At 36.4% G+C, this 21840-nt stretch overlaps 1 protein-coding gene across 3 annotated transcripts in view; it reads right to left on the reverse strand.

Annotated features, from left to right (window-relative positions):
* The window catches only part of gfra4a (GDNF family receptor alpha 4a), a 298064-nt gene that overhangs the window by 19550 nt on the left and 256674 nt on the right, over nucleotides 1-21840 (reverse strand). For all 3 annotated transcript variants that reach the window (XM_087277289.1, XM_087277290.1, NM_001123058.2), the window contains 1 exon segment: nucleotides 10718-10852. In XM_087277289.1, the coding sequence (XP_087133415.1) occupies nucleotides 10718-10852 (135 nt within the window).

Below are 21840 nucleotides of genomic sequence, written 5' to 3' on the forward strand. Positions count from 1 at the left end.
GCTGCTCTGTTTCACTCTCGTGTTTGTCCCTTGCTGAAAGGATCGGATGTCAGACGTGCTTTAATAATCACGCGCATGCTATTAATCAAGAAGTTCGTTATTTTAAATATATATGTGCAGCGAGCTCTCTGGAGAAAGTGAAACCGCTCACACTTTTAGACAGGACATGGCAGATTTTTCTTCCTGGCTTTGTGGCTGTTCATCAAGAAGAAGTCAAGGTTTGCTTGAGCTCGGGTCAATCATGGCTTATTATATGCATATATTATTACGGTGTAATGTCTCGGCTGTGATTTTAAAAATGGCAGTTCCTTTGTTTCATTCTCCTGCTACTGCGAGTGACATCTCTGTAAAGCAATAGCATTCAGTTGCGCATCTACTTTTGTAACCCTTTTGTCGTGCTAGGTATCCTTTGCAAAGTGTACCCAAAAAGTGGTATGGTAGTCTGGAACAGTTTGATTATTTAGATCAGCTGTGTTTGATTAGGGTTTAGAGCTGCGGCCCTCCAGGAATCAAGTTAAGCAGAGTTTAGATCCAACTTTACTCAACACATCTGCCTGAAAGTTTCAAGCATAGTTAGTAAGAGCTTGATCAGGTTGTTCAGTTGTGTTTAATAAGGGTTGGTGCTAAAATCTGCAAGACACCGGCCTGACAGGGCTAAGCTTGGTTACCCTCACCCTAGATAGTTGAGTGGGAAAATCCCAGTAGATCAGCAGTCTCAGCTCATCTTAAATCATATTATTTATAATGGCTGATTCTGGGCAGTAGCAGATCCCCTTGACCACATTTACATGCATTTATGTTCCTGATTAAATGTTTGCATTTATCAGGTTTAAAAATCGCTTTTTTAAAATTAATTCAACCTAAATGTAAACTATGAAGGTCATATTTAAGCTCCCTTGGATGTCTGTTGAGGTCTCCTAGCGGTCCTCTGCTTTTGGTTTAGAGCCCCTCACCCTAAGCCTTGACCCGCCTGCTTGGTGAAGTTAATTAATTTTAGAGCAACCTTTTTTATATATATATAAAATGAATAACATTAAATGGATGTTTTTCTTACATGAGCTGAAATTGAGTGTGAAATTGCAAATCATTTTTATCTGCCATACTTAAAGAAAGGAAATATTCCTATGAGAAACTACTAAATTATGCAGCAAATATGATTACCTACTGCATACTGCTTAAGAATCGAGGTAAACGCAAGCATGAGTGGGTACCAAAGTGCAAAACTGTTTTACTTGCTCAAATCAATACATAAATGAATTAACATCAAATTATTAGCATCACACACACTTAAGAGCTACCGTTTCCTCACCAAGAAACAGGAAATGAGCCGTAACTCTTCCTGCACATTTCTCATCAAAACGTTCATCACTCAATCTGGACAACATCGAGAGCACACGATCGTCACGTTTTTACCACATTAGTGAATCACTAAATCACTTCCATCTAATTCAAATTCTGCTGGCTGTTGGCCCACTGACTTCATCTCTCTCTCTCTCTCTCTCTCTCTCTTTTCACAGTCCAACGGAATGAAGAAATTCTTGTAATAGATGTCCAGTATTTCATCGTGCTCCCATGGGTGCACTGATGGTTTAGGGGGGCTGGTGTAGCCAGCAAAACTAGTTCAGTAACAGCTGAGGTGAGTACTAGCCTCAACGGACTCACTCTCAAAAAGCTCTTTCAGCTGTTTCCCTCCATCCTGTGCTACTTCTGTCCTGTTTGCTACTCTCCGGCTGTCTCCGCTCCATTAGTTTTACTGCAGGGAGCCAAATTACGCTCAATTACCGAGACACCAGAGGCTGCGCTTAGTCTTGAATCAGCACACACACACACCTACCCAGCACTCCGGACTGCCCCAAGACCCGCACATAGAATGGGGAGGCACGCTGGAAACCGGACGCTGCAGTTTTCGTAAATACCCTTGAGGAGCGAGATCACACCAAAGCATTTATGGATCAAGAGCTAGAGCTAATCTGCGAGATCTCAGCGGTCAAACTGCAGCAAACACCCCACCTGCGAAACCAATGTGTTTACATGGTGTGTTTGTTATTAGTGGCTCAGAGATGCAGTGGGCCATGAGTCGAGCACACCGCTGAAGAGATCCTGCGCTCCCGACGACAGTTAATGCCTCATTACCGACACGCATATAAGCTTCATAACGTTACATCAAGAGAGTTCTCGCTCGGCTCTGCTGATTGCTCAGTAATAGTGCTGACGGTGAAGAACGCGAATGCAAATGCACCTCTCTGCAGACTCTTGTATTGTATCACCTGGGTCTATTTTCTATCAATTGAAGCATATGAGTGTACACCGAGTGCCTGTGTCCGCATGAGCATCAGAGTAGGATACTGAATACTCTGTAATGATGATACGGTAGATAGAACAAAAAAACTGCATCTGGTGGGAATCACGAGGCCTGGAAACAATGAACACTTTGCTTTCTCACAAGGCCATGGAAGCTACTTTATTATGGAGCCAGATCAGTCTCAAAAATAATACATTTACAAAAAAATATTCATACATCCACAAAAAATTCACATTTACAAAATCCAATTTGTAAGGTCAAAACACGATTCAAAAATAACCAAATCTAATCTGTAAGTTCAAAACACGATTCAAAAACACAGAAATCCAATATGTAAATTCAAAACATGGTTCATACATAAGCAAATAGAATTGGTAAGTTCAAAACATGATTTTAAGAAACACGCAAATCCAAAATGTAAATTTATAACACGATTCAAAAACACAAATCCAGTATGTAAACTCAAAAAATGATTCATACGTAAGCATATCGAATTTGTAAGTTTAAAACATGATTCAAAAATACACACAAATCTAATCCGTAAATTTAAAATATGATTAAAAAATACACAAATCCAATTTGTTAGTTCAAAAACTCGATTCAAAAACACGCATCCAATAGAGTGAAGGAACTATGACGTCAATTTATATGCAAAAACCCGGAAGCGAGTTGGTAATTTAGCAGTTCCGTTTCACTCGTCCCAAAGTCGATTAGTTTTTTTTAAATGGGATTTTGGTTAAATCACCTAAATAAGTTTCGTGGTTACCACAAACTCAATATACTTTGAGGTTTTATTCTACAAGATAAAACACATCAGTTACATCACACACTTTTTAAATTTTTTTTTTTTGAATCGGTTACGCTTCTTTAAAAAGACGGTCATTATCAAGTTGCCAAATGGGAATACAGGTGTTGACGGAGGCTTTATACATCATCAAACTGATCTGTCTGGAATGCAGCCTGCTCTAAATTTACAGTTTGCGTCAGGCATTTGGATTTTCTAAAGTATTTTACAATTTATAGTATTTTTTTCTAATTAGGCATTCATATTATGTGTATATAATGCTTTCACTGGTAGAGACCGTCATGACAGATTCATTTGTCATTTATTTTACTAAAGCTATTTTATGAAGTTACTGCTTACCATAGTACAGCCTACTTTCCTACTCTTAGTAAAGCAAATGTGTAAATACATTTGAATTTTTTTTTATATTTACTGACATTTTAACATAATCCTTTTACACTAACATACATCTAATGATTTTCGTTGTGTCTTTCTTCATCTGAACACATTTAACTTTGTCATAGCTGCGACATTTACACTCCTTCTTAAACTCCTTTACACTTGCCTCAATTTATAACATATGTAACTGTACAGACTGGATTTCGCTGTAGTTTGTGACAAAAAAAAGAATATTAAATATTGTTCTCTATCCATGATGGGACTTGAAGGCATTTGATAGACGTATCCCTCATCTCAGTCGTCTATAAAAAAGAATATGGGATTTGTAATTGACTGCCATAGCTAGGTTTTCACTAAGGTAAGCAGGCTGTATGCATGTGGGCAAAACACTTATCAAATATGTCGTATGATAATAATATTAGGCACATTTATAAAACAACTTCCAACAACTGTAAAGTAAAATAAATGTTTTTTCCCACTGGAAAACTATTTAAAATGTATAATAACAATGCATGTTTAATACCTGTAATATTACTAAAATAATATATTATTTGTACGTATATAGCGTGGATTATAATATACTAAACTGAGATAGTAAATTTGTCATGTACCTTATTTCTGAAAGTAAGCTTAAAACGTTGTCTGTAGCAGAGTGGTGCTGACGTCACAGGCAACCCCCCTGAAGTCAGTGTAGTCCGTTTATAGCCTAATGTTAGCTTTTTAGTTCTTGTGTTTGCATTTAAGATCCAAAAGTGATAAGTTATATTATCATGTGAGGATTATCTGGTTGGACAAAATGTGTAAGTGTAATGTACAGAGACTTTTCGAAGTTTGCAAATAATAAACTATGGGAAAATTCTATGGGTATTTTATTGAGAGAACCTGTTTTATGCTAGCAGCCAATTGGCCTACAAGGTGATGACATAGTTCCTCCACTCTATTCGTAAATTCAAAACATGATTTATGCATATGCAAATCAAATTCATAAGTTTAAAACACAATTAAAAAATACGCAAATCCAATCCATAAATTCAAAACATGATTCAAAAATACACAAATCCAATTCATAAGTTTAAAACATGATTCATAAATATGTAAATCAAATTTGTGAGTTTAAAACACAACTCAAATAAAAAACAAACAAAATCCAATTTGTAAATTCAAAACAGGATTCAAATACACAAAAATCCAATCCGTAAATTCAAAACACGAGTCAGTAATAATCAAATCCAATTTGTACTTTCAAAACATGATTCAAAAACCTGCATATTCAATCCGTAAATTCCAAATACAATTCACATTTACTTAAATGTTTAAAATCTGTATTAAGTGTGAATTGTACATGTATGAATTTTCATTTAGTACTGTAAGTGTATTATTTTTTAAGACTGATTTGGGTACATACTTTAATAGAAGAGCTGAATTAATCATGAAGAATGGTGAGCCCAATTTCTATATAAAATTGCTCCTCATGAGAAACACTCAAGTTTGGACCTGTCAACTTGAACACTTGGGACAAATGTGTTATGGAAGATGTCAACTGGATAAAGTTTTTGCAATGCTTTGTCAACATTTTGCTTACTTTAAATGGGGCCTATTATATCCATTTTACAAGATGTACTGTAAGCCTCAGGTGTCTCCAGAATGCTTCCAAGAGTTTTCAGCTCAAAAAAATTAATGGATGATTTATAATGCCATGCCAGTTTTAGGTGGAAACAGGAACTTTCCTAAAGCTTCTTTAATTGCACTATGAGAAGGAGAGGAATACGGAGTGAAGAAACTTTCAGATAAATTGAGCGAGGAAACACGGGTGTATGCAGAAGTGTTTTGTACAAAAATGTGATGCACATGTACCTTCTCTACCTCCATCTGTCACAATAACTAGCAGTTTTATTATAATTATAATAATAATTATTATTATTATTATTTAATACTAAGCCCTGGACTTTAACACAGGAAGTTTGAGTACTTACAGATTCCTAATAATTTTCCCCACATCCAGAGTTGGGTGTAACAAGTTCCATAATAACAACTTTAAGGCTGATTTATACTTTTGCCTGGCGTTGCGTCACATTGCGGAGTTCTGCTGACTGTGCACACACTGTGGCTTTTATACTTGATGTGTTCGTCATTTGTGATATTCTTTAAAATGACAGGGGGCGGTCAGAAGAAACCCACTGTAAAGTCAGATGGATAATCAGAAGTAGGAAGTTTCCAGAACTAAGTCATATTATTAATATGGTTCAAGATTTTTAAAATAATTATTTTTATAATTTATTTGAATGATTATAAAGATTTTTATAACCATTTAAGATTATTTTTAAACAATACACAATAAAAAAATACTGATGCTTTTAACAGATTTAGGCCGCTCCACAATTCACACTTCATTCAATTCATTACTGTCTGGCTGGTTTGTGTCCTCTGCTTATATGCCGAGGTCCAACATTCCTGACCATCATCACCAATAAAGTCTAGAAAAACAGGGCATCAGTATATTGTAAACCGATAGGTTAAAATTTTCTTTTCCAGTTATTAAAAACATTTATTTTGTTACCTCATTTTAGTTTTGTATCTATTAAAATGATTTAATTTCAAGATTGTAATGTGTACATCATTGTAAACCCTATGAATGGTGAAAAAACATATTCTGTAATTTTGTATTAAAACCATATGGGTCTCCACTTTTGCAACGGCCTCTCTTTTTTGTTTTAACAAACTTCTGTCTCAAGTTTTTTAGATTTAAAAATGCTTATTTTAAATCCAGTTTTCTGCTGCAATGTCAATCAACGAGTCAGTAATAATCAAATCCAATTTGTACTTTCAAAACATGATTTTTTTTTTTGTTTTAACAAACTTCTGTCTCAAGTTTTTGAGATTTAAAAATGCTTATTTTAAATCCAGTTTTCTGCTGCAATGTCAATTAATAAGCATTAATTTTTAAATTGCTGAAATGGTTGCTGATTAGAGTGGTTGCTTGGAAATACAGACATTACTTTGATTTCATTGAGTCTTAAAACAAAAATATTTCTTTGAAATTCAGCCTATGTCCAGTCTCTAAAGAACTTTCCACTGCTTTTAACTCAAACAGCAACTTGTTTAAGCACTTGAACAGAAAGCATTCTATGACAATACTTATCACCAAGGAGGACACTGATGCCCAAAAACATGGCGGGCGCAACTCAGTCTAACAGGATACATTGAATTTTTGAGCAGGATCAGGAGTAAAGGTTTCTTTTGAATGTGAAGAGAATTGTAGCTGCTTGTGGGACCGTTCACATACAGTTGCTTGTCTTTTGCGAACGCAAGTTTATTATTTCCAATGAAGGTGCATTTTCCAGATGCACTAGTTGAAAATCGTGTGTCGCGGAACAAGAACTGACAGATCAGCTTCATGCTTTGTATGGAAAATACACATTTCGGAAGACTGATTACCTCAAACAAACACCCAAACACTGCAGTGCTTTTGCTTACTATAGATGTTAGTGTTTACAGGTATACAGTTTTCTTCATGTCCTCTTTTGTTGTAAAAAAATGCTGAATGTAAACTCTTCAAGTCTTTTGAATATGTCAAGCTGCTGTGATCAAGCTATAGTAATCTTTGTCAGTGAATATGAATTACTGAGCTGCAGTTTATTTTGTATTTTTATAGGTTTTATATGTTTTAAAAGTAACTTCAAAGTAAAGTAATTAGTAATCTGATTACTTTTTACATGAAGTAATTAGTAACATAATCAGATTACAGTGTCCCAGTTGTAATCAGTAATTCGTAATTAATTACTTTGAGTAACTTACCCAACACTGCCCACAGGGTATCTACAGGGTATGCAACTAAAACAGAAGCTATGAAAAAGACTGACTTTTGAGCCTGTGCCTCATTTCCTGCAGTCCTGTCAGTTTAACCTCTTGATATATGGTTTTCTGTACCCAATATGAAACACACATATGGAATACAAGTCACGGCAAAACAAAAACACAGTTTATTCTAGAACATGAATGAACTAAACTGAATCTGAACTTAATTGTTTTTGGATGTACTAGTATTACTCTAGCATTCTAAGAAGATCCTGCAACCATTCTTGATATAAGGTATAAAGATATATTGTTTTTCACGATTACATTTTGTTTTCTGACTTTAATTATTAGTCTAATTTTAAAGCAACGTTAACACAATCTTCATTGTATAAAGGGTTTTTGCATTAAAGGTGAATTGCCTTTAAAATACACTGCTCAGCTCTAATAAAATATACAACACTATACTTTTTTTCCACCAAATTAAACGGAATACATAATTGATTCAATGCTGTGCACTAGAAGGTTTTCCCTTGACATTGTGCCATTTCAGGACGTGAGTTCTTGAATATGATGAATGATGGAATATGCTTTGCCTCAAATTCAGCTCTAAAGCAGTTCACAGATGGGGTGGACTTAATGTGTGTTAAGGACAGTGAGCTTTAGTATTTTTCAGACAGGGAGTAGTCTGCAGACTGTCAGGGTATATTTTGGGAAAAATTATAATATTGTTCAAAATGCTCTGCTGTGTTGATCAGCAGTGCTGCAGAGACCAGACAGAGTACTGAATAACAAATGTATAGTCATAGGATAATGCCAAGATAATGAACAATCTGAACACCAATAAATAGTTAAGATTTTCACTGATTTAAGTATTGCAGTTAAATGATTACACTTGCATAAAAAATGAAAGTTTGCAGATATATGTATATGTATATATATATGTATATTCATATATATATATATGAATTTGGATGCAGCCACTTTTGGTAAATAACTGATTTAAGGGGTGGTTTAGAGTGTATTTCTAAGGCTTGGCTTTGTTTATAAGATGCAAAGCAATGTGTGCTTATGCTTCATGGCTCCATGTCACCAGGAAAAGCATCACGCCCCAACAAGCACAAACTTTTGAGTTGTGTAAACTGTCAGTCAGAGTAGCTGTTAGCAATATCAATTTGAGTCTGAATCTTACAGAAAATGACACAGAGGACACAGCTAAACCTCACATTTGGTGCTTCATATACAAGACTTGCGTTGAATTCATACAAAAACATTGCATATGCACAAAGCTGTAAATGTGCATACGCAGTAAAAAATTCAGATGTATGAAATACAGCGTACATGGAATCCTACGCATATTCTCTTTGTACATCCGACTTAATGTAAACGAACGCAAAACCCCTCCCTGCCTCCTCCCCCTAATAAATATGGTAATAACTCTACTTTGGCAAAACCAAATGAAAAAGCAATGGCAAAAGCAAGCAAAAAGAGAAACTTTGAATAGAATGTAAATTAAAGGTGCGTCTTTCAGAGGTCCGGAAACCGTAGAAAAACTGTGCAACAATGCAAGTTTGTCCTCCGGAATTAATAGCAAAAGAAAACAAATAAAGTGGGAGTTTAGCTAACATGGTTAACCCAGTGAGGTCTGAACATCGCACTGTGAGTGAATTTAAAAAGAAATGGTCCGATGTAAAGGTGTAAAATTTTGTAGTGTTTTTTTTTTTGGCAAAAAAATAGCACACCTTGTTGGAATTACCACCCATCACTGTTTGATTGACAGATTGAGATCACTAAAGAGAGCAGCAAACAGCAACATGAGTGGCGAAGCTCGTAAAGAGCATGGCAACATGTTTTGAAACGTTTGATCAAGAACTCTGTTCGAATCCAGGGTCTGATGAACTCAATCTGATGAACTCAATAATTGATAAGTGTGTGTACTATGTTAAATGCATTTCAGCATCACATATTATTTACACATTTATTGAATGGAAATGTTACGGATTCACATACGTAAATTCGTCTTCAGATGGGGCCTTTATAGTAATGTGCGTGTAGTCACTCGCTCCAGATAGATTGGGAAAACCGGCGATCGCTGCAAATTGCGTTTTAATGTTTTACTTGTCAACTGCATGGTATGGAAACCTTTTATACCTACTAGACATGCAGAAAGTCCCGTCCCATACAGCTGCCAATTGCACGTCTCAAAGATACTTTGTAGTGTGCAATTCAACATAATTGCCTCTAGGAGTCGCCATGCTCTCTAAATTAACATCTGGCAAGTGTCTTTCACGTATAATCAGAATAAATGTAGGTAATATGAAATGTTCACGGCTTTTGAAAGTTTGTTATTCGAGATGTAGAATGCAGTGAAAGCATCCACTTGGAGAGACACTGCAGCGCTGCTGAAGATTGTAGGTGTTTACAGTGGTTTGATGGATATATATGAATTTGTAGTTAAATTGTTAATGGTGCCAAACAGCAATTCCCGTTGTTTAAATCCTTGTTTTAATTTTAACAAGTAAAAATACTTACAGGTTGTGGCTCACAATCCACAGCTTCTGCTACTATGGTTGGAGCTTCTTTAAGAAGTTTTAGCCGAATTCAGCACTGAACTGGGAGAGATTCTGAAAGCTGTCCTTTGTCAAATACTAGAACTATATATTTTTTATAATTCTCTGGAACATAAATAAAATTAAACTGTAAGCACTTCTCTCTTTGTGTTGTTTCCTTTGAAATCCCAAATACAGAAACAGAACAAGCTCTGCATGAAATAACGTTTGACGGCATTTTAGCTTTCTCTGCTATAGCATTACAGCACCTCTGGCCACACCCTTTCACGTTTGTGAGCTCACTAGCCCAGATGTATTTTTTGTAGTCCTCAAACTTCGTTCACTGTAGGCTTCACTAAACTAACTCTGTAAAAGCCAATGTCTCCCTTTGCATTGAACTTTCAGCTCATTACATTCAGAGATGTTGTTTATGTTCACACAGCTACATATCACCTACAGTTTAAAATATGATATCGTAGTAGACCAGTCCAATAAAGGTGAAGATGCTTATAATTTAAGCACATCTTCAATGCATGAAAACGTGAAGCTATTCTAATGAAAAATTCAGCGTTTACCGAGATGAATTGATTTATGAGCTGGATACAGATGAGAATATTGATGGTTAAACTGACCCTCTTAAGCCATTCTGAAGCAGAAGTTGCCTTATGTTGGTTCCAGCTTGCAAGCATAGCTTAAATGGTAATAAACAATGGATTTTTTTAGCAAGGCGTTGGTTTTAAAAAACATTATTAATAAATAGACTACAGAATATTCCACTGCATGTCATTTCGGTCCCTTTCACTTCTTTTCCTCTCCATGCACAAAAAGGAATCTCTAGCAATGATCATATTTATTTATGATATAGGACATAAGGGAAAAGTTTTCACTCACTCAAGCAGTTGTTGTCATGGAAATGGCTGAGGAAGTGGTTGCACTGATCTCGGAAATTCCCACTTGCCGCACAGGAGCACCACGGCCCCACATTGGATGTAGAGTTATCTAGGTAGTTAGGAGTTATAATGCTTCCTACAGGGAAAGAGAACGAGACACAGAAGAGAACATCAGTTGCAAAACAGAAAGCCAAATGCAGTACCAGTATAATGGTATCCCATAAATGCTATGTCCATCTGTCAAATCTCCGTGTTGTGCTACCAAAAAAATTATTTTACCAGATGAAAGTTTTTTTTTTTTTTTTTTTTAATGGAATAGGGCACAAAATAGAAAATATACTTTTTAAAAAGCCATTTCTTTCTTTGACTTTAAATGGACAGTGAAAATGAGTTCCTAAACCTTCTGAAAATGTTCAATTTCTTTTTTGACTGTTCAATTCCTTTTCCCTTCTTTTTATGTGAACTTTTGCAAATTACATTGGAATAAAATTATATGTAAAATTAAGAAGATACAAATGGTGATAAGATCTTCAAGTAATAAAAATCATCCACTCAGCAAAGTAAAACAATTTTTGCCATATAAATTAATTCAGTATTAACACACTAAGAAATGCTGGGTTGTCAAAGCCAAGTGTTGGGCCAAATATGGACAAATCTATATTAATGTTGGGTTAATTTTTTCAATTAATTTTAAATGACAATTTTAACCCCAATAATAATAATAATAATAATAATAATTCCTTACATTTACTGTATATAGCGCTTTTCTGGACACTCAAAGCGATTTAAACATTTTTGGGGGAATCTCCTCATCCACCACCAGTGTGCAGCATTCACCTTGATGACGTGACTGAAGCCACACGCCAGCTGATTGGTGGAGAGGAGTGAGGAGTGATGATGCTAATTATAATATGGGTACCTACAACCCAGCATTTTTTAGAGTACAAATTTAGGTCATATATGAACAAATCCAACTTAGCTGCTTAAAAGTGTTCCTAAATTGTACATGTTACTACTTAAATATACAACAGTTTACCAACACACAAAAAAATGCTGGGTTGCCATAATCCAGCGTTGGGTCAAATATGGACAGTCTGGACATTTACACATTTTAAATTACACATTTTAACCCAACGGTTGAGTTTCTCCATATTTGATCCAATTTGATGAGATTGGTGACTTCCAAAAATGTTATACATTTCATTATTAAAAATGATCATATTTTATCAATAAACTACAGAAGATTAAAAAAATAGTAGTTACATTAAAAAACAGCAACAGCTTGGTGATTTCCAACAATTAAATGAATGTAAATTATTAGAAGTAGAGGAGAAAGGAGAGGAGGATGAAAGTACCATTTTTTTAATCGGTCTTATCATACACCAGGCGCAATGTGGCGCAAGGCGCGACCAATTGTTGTTTGCTAGTTTCAGCTTGGCGCAAGAGTCGTTTTGACATTTTGCACCACGCTGTTTAAATATCAAATGCATTTGCATAGGCGTTCTGGTCTAAAAAGGAAGGTGTGTTGAGGAGCATTGCAGGCGCGTTGCTTTATTGAGAAATTATGATAGATTTTTCAATAGACCAGAACAAAGCCGATCTATTGTCCAGTGCAGAGTGCGTTAGTTGTGCGCCACTGCTTAATACACACAAGATGTAGAGCAATACGCAAATCTTTACATATGAAAAAGAATTAAAATATTGAGGATATAAATATATATATATATATATATATATATATATATATATATATATATATATATATATATCATTATTAGCAGTTGTTATCACATCAATATGTTATTATTATTAGCAGTATTATCACATCAATATTTTATTATTATTAGCAGTATTATTTATGATATCCATATTTAAGTTTAGATTTGCCCATCAGGTTTCAGACAATATGGGGCACAGCATGTGTATTTGGATATAACTCAGTTTTTTGACCACACTTCATTATTATTGATTATTTATTAGTTTGCTGAAAATTAGAACTGAATTTAGAAATTGTTTTGAAACAAATCTTTGCGCTTAACAAACGAAATTAATTATTTATAACTGATGTCTGTGCATACAAGTTTTCCCTATCCACGAGAGCGAAAGTAGAAAATGAGAGGCCTTATCTCTCATTCTCGCGCTGTAGATGCTCTGTTTAACTGTTTTCTTAGTGAAACGCTCAGTTCTTCCACTTAAGCTGCGGTCACACTAGAGTTTGAGCATGTGAAATTCTGTCGTGCAGCGATGCGAAAAGGGGTGGTATTAAACAAGATTAGGCATTAAAAAAGTGAGCGATTGCTCCATGTTTTAAATTTCTGTCCAAAGAGGTCATGTTTTGATCCTAGATTGGTTTCACGCAGTCAAGTGATGCGATTTCGCAGGTCAGAGTTCACCAAGCTTGAACTTTGTACCGCAGCAACCTGCGAAACTTAACGCATGATCCTGTGTTTCCGGTCTGTTGCATTCGCGTGCGTATGAATGGAAGTCTATGGGAGGAAAAGCCCAGTATGACTGCAGCTTTACAAAATTGTCATGCAAATAGCAATTGCGCTATGACGCGACACAACTGGCTCTTAAAGGGAATGGGAGATGAGACTCTGATTGGTTTATACTCAAAACACACCTATAACTCATTAAGAAAACTTAACCCTTTTAGACCATGCGCCACCACGCAAAGCAGACTTTTCCGTCCTTATTTTAGCAAAATTGGATTTTGACACGCCCTGAATGCGTTTGTGTCCTGCGCTTTGCGCATGGATCATCAAAATAGAGCCTAATGTTTTTAAAAGAAAAATGCTATGATTACAAACTCATAAGTGTGGTTTATCAATAGTAGGTGGTATTTTGAACAAATGTAGAACAGCTTCAAAATAATTTCATTTTAAACAGAAATTGCACATTGTTACTATTGACCCTGCCAGTAGGGTAGAAAGTAACACACGGGTGTGTCAAAAGTAACACAACAATATTTGCTAGATTTACTGGCTTAATCTTGTTTATTTGAAATATATCTGACTTAGACCTTGTTAATAGCAAACATATTTCGACAAAAAATATTAGTCATTTTCATTTTAAATTTCAGATCCATCATATGTTTCAAAAACAATCAGCTACTAACTGCAAACTGTTAACATTTTTAAACAATTTTTATATATTTTTTTATTATTATTGGCAATACTATATGCATTCCTTCTAAAAAATGTATGAATCAAAACACTGAGAACTCTAATGTGGAACTGAAAAATAAGGTTTGTCTATTAGCAGTGGGGCATAAATAACAGTGTTACTTTCGTTTCCCCTGATTTACTTTTACACTGTAAAACTCAGAGATTGCAAACTTAAAGTTGTGTTATTGCAATAAATAACCTGTATATTAATCATTGTTGTGATGCATGAAAAGAGAAACACAAAGGAAAAAGAAACATCTACAACAGTTTACTTTCTACACGTAAAAACTGAAAAATTCAGACCTTAATATTAATATTAACCTCACCTGAGACTGGTGGGCACAATATTTTCAGCACAAGTCTATTCTTTGTTTAATTTTGAAGACCGCCACTCAGAGATCATCCGTCAGTTGTGGCCTGTATTTATTTTTTTATGTATTCGATTGCCAATAATTTGTCAAATTTAACCTGGTGCTATAAAATCAATCAGCTGCAGATGTGTTGTCAATCTAACGTAAACACACCAATCCTATAAAACAAATGATTAAAAGGCTGATGGCTTTTCATTTGCATGTTGTGGTTTTAATTTATAACTATAAAATACTACTTTTAACTTCTGTTGGTTATGGAAAACACATGAAAATTCTAATAGTTTAATAAAATTTATTTGACTTTTGGAAAACACCAAGCAACCCCCTGTCAATGTCTGATCAAGGACTTTAGCATTTTGCACTGTATTTTCTTTTCATCAAAAAAATAAAAATAAAAAAATTGGTATTGGATTTGTGCCTCTAATGGGACATCAAAGTGCACCTTATTCATAGAACGTGCTATTAGACTCATTGCATCTGACGAACGCTTCAACTGACTAGCGCGCATCACCGCAAAGACACTTTCACCCTTCTGATGATGAAATGTTTGTTGCATTTTCACGCAATCACTTTGTGTTACTTTACGGGCCCTCAGCTAAGGCAGATATGAAAAGCTCTGTCAATCTTCTTCTTGTGTGTGGGTTACATAAGTGGGCTAGAACATTGATTGCAGAGGATATAGTTGCGATGCTCTCGGAGCTGTGTCTTTGTTCAGCAGGGAGGGAAAATGACTGCTTTTTCAGCGTGTGAGTGAGTGTAGAAGTCGTCAGCTGAAAGCGGGAAAAGTGGAGGTGCTGCACTCTGGAACTCCATGGTCTGATAGGGTACCGTTTAAACACATTGATTTCTTTTGTCCCAGAACACAAAAGTGCAACATCTTCACAACCGCTCTTGGAAAAATACTGCCTTAATGACTAGCAGCCAAGGCAAAGCTCTTGTTCTCTTTTTTTCTTACTGCTATCTTTGACTTGTACATTTGTTGATGTCGTAAATTCTTCTGTAGCTCTCTTTACCACCAAATCTCTTTCACAGTTCTGTCCAGCTTTTGACATCATGTATTTATATATGGGTCGCTACTTGATGTTGCATTTTCACTGTCACACATGACAAAAATGCATACAATTAGTCTTGTCATCATTTAAAATGCCCTAAATTGTTAAATATTTGTCTTCCATAAACCTCTTAGACATACTCACAGTGTTGCTGCTTGTTCAAAGTATTTATTTAAAATGAGCTGAAAAAACACAATTCTTGAGATTTGTTCGAAACCACAAACATTTAAAGAGCCCATATTATACATGAAATAAGGTCATATCTTGGTTGTAAGGGTCTCCAACAACAGTCTAATATGCATGCAAGGTCAAAAAACACTTTCATGGTCTTATAATCTGCATTTATTTTTATCTAATTATCCCAGCGACTCCTGTATGAATCGTCCAGTGATTCATTTGTTCCCAAACCCCTCCTTAGCGCGAAGCTAATCTGCGCTGATTGGGCCGATGACAGTCTGTCGCGATTGGTCGACTGCCTTCAGTCAGAGAGGGAAATGGCCAATAGCTAATCAGCAATTTAAAAAGTAATCACAGTTCATACACGCTCGATAGTGTAGGCGTGGACTTTAGCTGCCACACTATGGCGAGTGGATAGTGCCACGGATAACCGAACGAAGGAGACAGTCGTGTACTCGCCATACCACACACACACAAAAACACACACACACCTCCGGATGACAACGCTCCCGCTTCAGCCCGCACCCGCCAGGTTTTAGCCTGAGAACCCGCTCCGTTTTCTGCCCGCCGCGCCCGGTCCCGCTAGAGCGGAGAACACAACCAAATATCACCCAGTATACAGTCCAGACAGCCAAGCTGTCTGTATAAAAACACACACACAGCACAAAGTACACAAAGCTCGTTCGTTCGTTCGCTCTCTCTCTCGCTCTCTCTCTCTCTCTCTCTCTCCCCGCGCCAGATTTCTGCGGCGCGGGAATACATTTCCGAATAAATCGCGGGAGCAGAACTCTAGCACGGAGCTCCATAAACAAACAGCACGCGTCGCGTTTTTAACGTGACTTTGCACGCGATAAGATAATATATCCAGTTAACCTGATACAGTACACGCGGTTACAAGTAACAAATCACAACTAAATACATTTGCAAGCAAGAGTAAACGAGGCAACAACTTTAACCGCACGTACTTACACTTGAGAAATGTAGGAAGAAACCCATCCTGACAGTTACTCTTTACTGATCCTTCCTTTAACAAACTCAGATGAAGTATTCTTTGTAGCATGTAGCTTCCAGAAGTTTCCAACTGCTTGGTTATAATGCTGATGTTTCATCTTTGGGTAGAGACTCAATATATCCATCTGCAGTGTGACTTCAATCGACCGGCATGTTTGTGTGCGTGTGTTTGTGGGTGTGCGTGTGTTTGTGGGTGTGTGTGTGTGTGTGTGTCTGGGTTACTGCGTCAGAGGGCGGGGCCTCAGGTTTGAAATCTCCCGGGTTTGCGCGTGCACGTGAAAAACTTTGTTTCGTTCGTACGTCATGGCGAAACACCTAATGAGTCGGTATCAAGGCGACTCGTTTGAAGCACTATGATTCGACTCTTTTATAGATGAATCAACAGTTTTAAACACTGTATTCTTACATATTTAAGCCTTAGCTGGATACTTCACTTCACTTAGAGCTGTGTTACACACTACATGGAGGGGAATTTTCAAAAACCCATAATATGGGCTCTTTAATTAATCTATATACACTCACCAGCCACTTTATTATGTACACCTTACTAGTGCCAGGTTGGACCCACTTTTGCCTTTAGAACTGCCTAAATCCTTCGTGGCATAGATTCAACAAAGTTACTGGAAATATTCCTGAGATTTTGGTCCATATTGACATGATAGCATCACGCTGTTGCTGCAGATTTGTTGGCTGCACGTCCATGATGCAAATCTCCCGTTCCACCACATCCCAAAAGGGCTCTATTGGATTGAAATATGGTGACTGTGGAGGCCATTTGAGTACAGTGAACTCAATGTCATGTTCAAGAAACCAGTCTGAGATGATTCACGCTTTATGACATGGCACGTTTTCCTGCTGGAAATGGCCATCAGAGGATGTCACTGTCAAAGGGACGGACTTGTTCAGCTACAATACTCGGGTAGGCTGTGATGTTGACAAAATGATCAATCTGGATTAATAGGCCCAAAGTGTGCCAAAAAATATCCCCCACACCATTACACCACAACTACCAGCCTGAACCCTTGATATACAAGGCAGGATGGATCCATGCTTTTATGTTGTTGACGTCAAACTCTGACCCAACCATCCGAATGTCACAGCAGAAATTGAGACTCATCAGACCAGGTAAAGTTTTTCCAATCTTCTATCGTCCAATTTTGGTGAGCCTGTGTGAATTGTAGCCTCAGTTTTCTGCTTACCTGGTGTGGTCTTCTGCTGCTGTAGCCCAACCAACTTAAGGTTTGACTTATGCATTCAGAGATGCTCTTCTGCATACCTCGGTTGTAACGAGTGGTTATTTGATTTACGACTGCCTTTCTTTCAGCTGGAACCAGTCTGGCCATTCTCCTCTGGCATCAAAAAGGCATTTGCAGCCACAGATCTGCCACTTATTCTGAAAATTATTTTGAGAATTGTGGTTGTGTATGAAAATTCCAGTAGATCAGCAGTTTCTGAAATAATAAGACCAGCCCATCTGGCTCCAACAACCATGCCACGTTCTAAGTCACTTGAATCACCTTTCTTCCCTATTCTGATACCCGGTTTAAACTGCAGCAGATGGTCTTGACCATGTCTACATGCCTAAATGCACTTGAGTTGCTTGATTAGAAATTTGCATTAACGAGCAGTTGGACTTTACCTTATAAAGTGGCTGCTGCATGTATTTAAAAAAAAACATAGGATCTTGATAATTTTTTTTTTTTTTTTGGTGAAAATCATACCATCTGGTATATAATGTGCTAATAATAGGCTATACAGCAATTGTACAGAAACCTTTAATTAGTTGAAGGACCCCAGATCATGTGACTGAAGCCCTCTGTGAAGCCCATGAGGTGCACCTGTTACAGTATATCTAAGAATTGTTCATAAATTTAGCTTTTTTGTAAACATAAGTTTTGTTGTCCTTTTGTGTGACACCCTTTTCATTGACAATATCGAAGTAAATCAAGTCAGGGAGAAAAAAAAATTCAAATAAAATAATTAGCACTGTTCATGTAGTGTAGTTTCTTTATGAGGAATGTCAAAAAATGAAGACACGTTTCTCACAATTGGTATATTATTAGGAGTCGTTTTTCTTCAATTTTACTGTCAATCCGTAGCCCAAAGTACAAACAAACAATAAAGTTAGTGACCCCTTATTCTTTCTCAAATGTCAGAATTTAAACTAAATAAATATGACCATTTTTTTCTTCAATTTTGTGTTTTAATGCTTATTTGTCAATGACCCATATGCAAATTTGTTTCTTAAGCTACAGTGAAACTTTTGCTATCGCTCTAATGTTTTGGCCCAGGTCCATTTATGATCAGGGTTCAATTTGTTTCTGTTACTAGACTGCAAAAGTGAGCCGCTATTGACGACATGTAATTTGCATCATTGCATGCACCTGGTCACATTTATTATAGTGAAATGTGTCTCATAGCTGCTTCTCCCCAAATAAATTGCCTTCAGAGAGCAGCCCTCATTGTTTTTCTTGCTACTTTTGCAAAACATCCACAGACAAGTGCTGCAAAGTACTAAAACTTTTGTTCAAGTTTTAGTAGAAGCTGGAAACTTATGCTGAATCATTAGTTATGGTGTAAATCAGGTGACATAAGTAGGCATGGCAGGTACTTGTGCTGATGACAAATATTCTAGAAACAAGCTAAAATAATAATAATAATAATAATAATTATAAAAATAAATAAATAAATGATAAATTGTTAAAAAAAGCCAGCAAAGATATGCAAAGCTGTTTCCGGAAAGCCATTTGGGCCACCTAAAAAGAGCATTGTTGAACTTTGAAGGTACATATTAGTGACTTTTTGAAATGGTACTGCCCAAGTGACAGCTTTTTGGCCTTAATTTTGTAGCTACATGTACTCTTCTTAGACTGTTCACCCCAGTGTGGGTTTCATTGTACACCAGATATTTTGGTGCTCATTCTGGTGCTGTAGATACTTTACCTTCCTACAAAGTTTAGTTCCAACCCTAATTTAAAGCTCCTGAATTTCTTAAATAAGATCTTCAGGAACTGAACTGCTGCTCCGTTCTAACTTACATACCATCCATCCTAAAAAGTATTGAAAAAATAAATAAATAAAATTGTGTCCTAAATCGTAGTAAGCACAAATGATTGCTCCACTGCTACACAGATGCTTTTTTCCATTAGTAATTTAAAGTAGAGCTCTGTGCATACTCTAACAGCTAATATTCCCCCAAACACATTGTGTGCTACAAACTGGGTTAAAGTCAAAAACAAAAAAGATTGGAAAGGTTGAATGGAAAGGCTTAGGTAAAGGAGTATGAATGATTATTAACTCTTATATGCTGTTCAGGAGGTTTTCATCAACTTTGGGGTGATTTTGAGTTATAATTTGGCAACAACTTTCTCTTTGTTTCAGCAAATGGAACAACTTTTGTTGACCAATCTAATCTTGGGAAAATGCTTTAAAAATATTCAACAACTCAACAATGCAGTCTTTGCAAACTTACTACCCTTTCGTTATGTTCTCGACCGTGTTTGCCCTATTGACATGATTGTGTGAATATGTGAGAGAGACTTTTGTGCACTTACCTTGATATTTTTGAGAAAATAAAAAATAAGCCTCTCAGAACACAGTAAACATAGTAAGTGTATTTATTTTTGCTGTATGCCAGTAACGTTTTTGCTGTGTCTTATCTAAAGGGTTAATGCTGCCATCTGATGATCAACAGTAAAAATGAAAAGTTTTACCTCTGCCCAACAGGGAAAACCACCAACAATCAAGAATGCATGATTATTTAATGTCATGGCTTTGCAATTAAAAAAATGTGGTTATAATAAAAGTTAATGGGGCAAAAACAGCCACCATCATAACAAAAGGGTAGTCAATTTGAACAGTCCACAAGAGTTAATTAGCATGTAACCTAATAAACTATATAAATGTAATTTTATCTATGTCATATTTCATCTGCAACAACATTAGGAACTTATCTAAAGCCACATTCAGTCATTAACTTATGAAAATATACTTATGCAAGCAAACTGATTTCACATCAAGGAGATTTCTCTGCATGAAAGATCTGCAAATGACAGATTCAAATGCCACTTCATCTCCAACATAGTAGGACATTTATTCTAAAGTAATTGTAGAGAATGTGACAAGATGATCGACAGGGGATGTAACTAAGCAACAGAACCGATCATTAATTAGAAAGAAAGTATGACCCAAAGGTTGCACTCTTTTGTTACACACTCAAAAGTATGTACATTTTTCAACACAAAAAGAGAACATATTTTTAGAGCTTACTGTAGTATAAATAGATAAACCGGGTTCAGCCCGTTTTGTCACCAATCTCTCTAAGAAGGTAGATCTCCAAGATCAAAACTGGGCATTTTTGTTGGAACCCCTTCACAAAACTGTATTTTTTTAGGTACGAAGGCCATCACTTGGTTGTTAGTTGATTTTGGGTATAAAATTATGAGGAACTATTGTTGACCTTTTAAACTGGTACAGTTTTAGGTTTTGTACCCCCTTTGTCATTTTTGTTCCTGACAGTGTACTGTATAGCATCCTGCACGGTTTAGCTCAAACCCTAATTTAAAGCACTAGAACAACATAATTAGGATCATTAGGAATATTTCAGGGTGTATACAGGAATCAAAAAATGAAATTCAATATCTTTTAAGACCTTCTTTAAGGCTCTTTCTGCACATTTTAATACCTTGTCGCCACTTTGGGTTTCAACCTCTAACATTGGCGATATTTTAACTTACCAACACAGGCTCATTATTGATACACACCCCTGTACACATTTCTGGAGAGCGCCAAATATATGCCAGAAGGTAAGTTATTTCACAGTTTTTGTTTTTTGCAAATCCACTAGAGGTCGCTGTGCACTTTTGAGATCTCAAATTTCTCTCGCTTTGTGCCATTCGCAGCTGTTGATCTTGCATAAATCCACCAGAGGCCGCTGTCGACTGACCGACTGATACCCCCACCCACCCCCTTCACTAAACCTAACTAATAAGGTTTTTCAAAAGCACCAACTGACCTGATCACCCTGATCTTCCTTAAACCCAACCAACAGTGTTTTCCAGAAAAAAAAAGCCTTTGCGGCCGTCTGATTTTTACCACGTTTTCAGATCTTACCACATTCTCACCCTGTTATTTACTTGTTTATTTTATTGTAAATTTTGTAGTATTTACAATAATGGTGCAAGATAGGGGAAATCCGGTAAATTCTGGTCATACGCTGTCTTTATGAATGGAGCGGCAGTTGTGAGGAGGAAGCATGGCGTGCACGCCAAGCAGACAATACTGAGCAGACAATGCAGACAAATTAGGAAAAGTTGGGCAGCGTCAATTTTCTTTGAGGATGTGCAG

This window comes from Danio rerio, chromosome 13, assembly GCF_052040795.2.
Source record: "Danio rerio strain M-AB ecotype USA chromosome 13, GRCz13ab, whole genome shotgun sequence".
Classification (NCBI taxonomy): domain Eukaryota; kingdom Metazoa; phylum Chordata; class Actinopteri; order Cypriniformes; family Danionidae; genus Danio; species Danio rerio.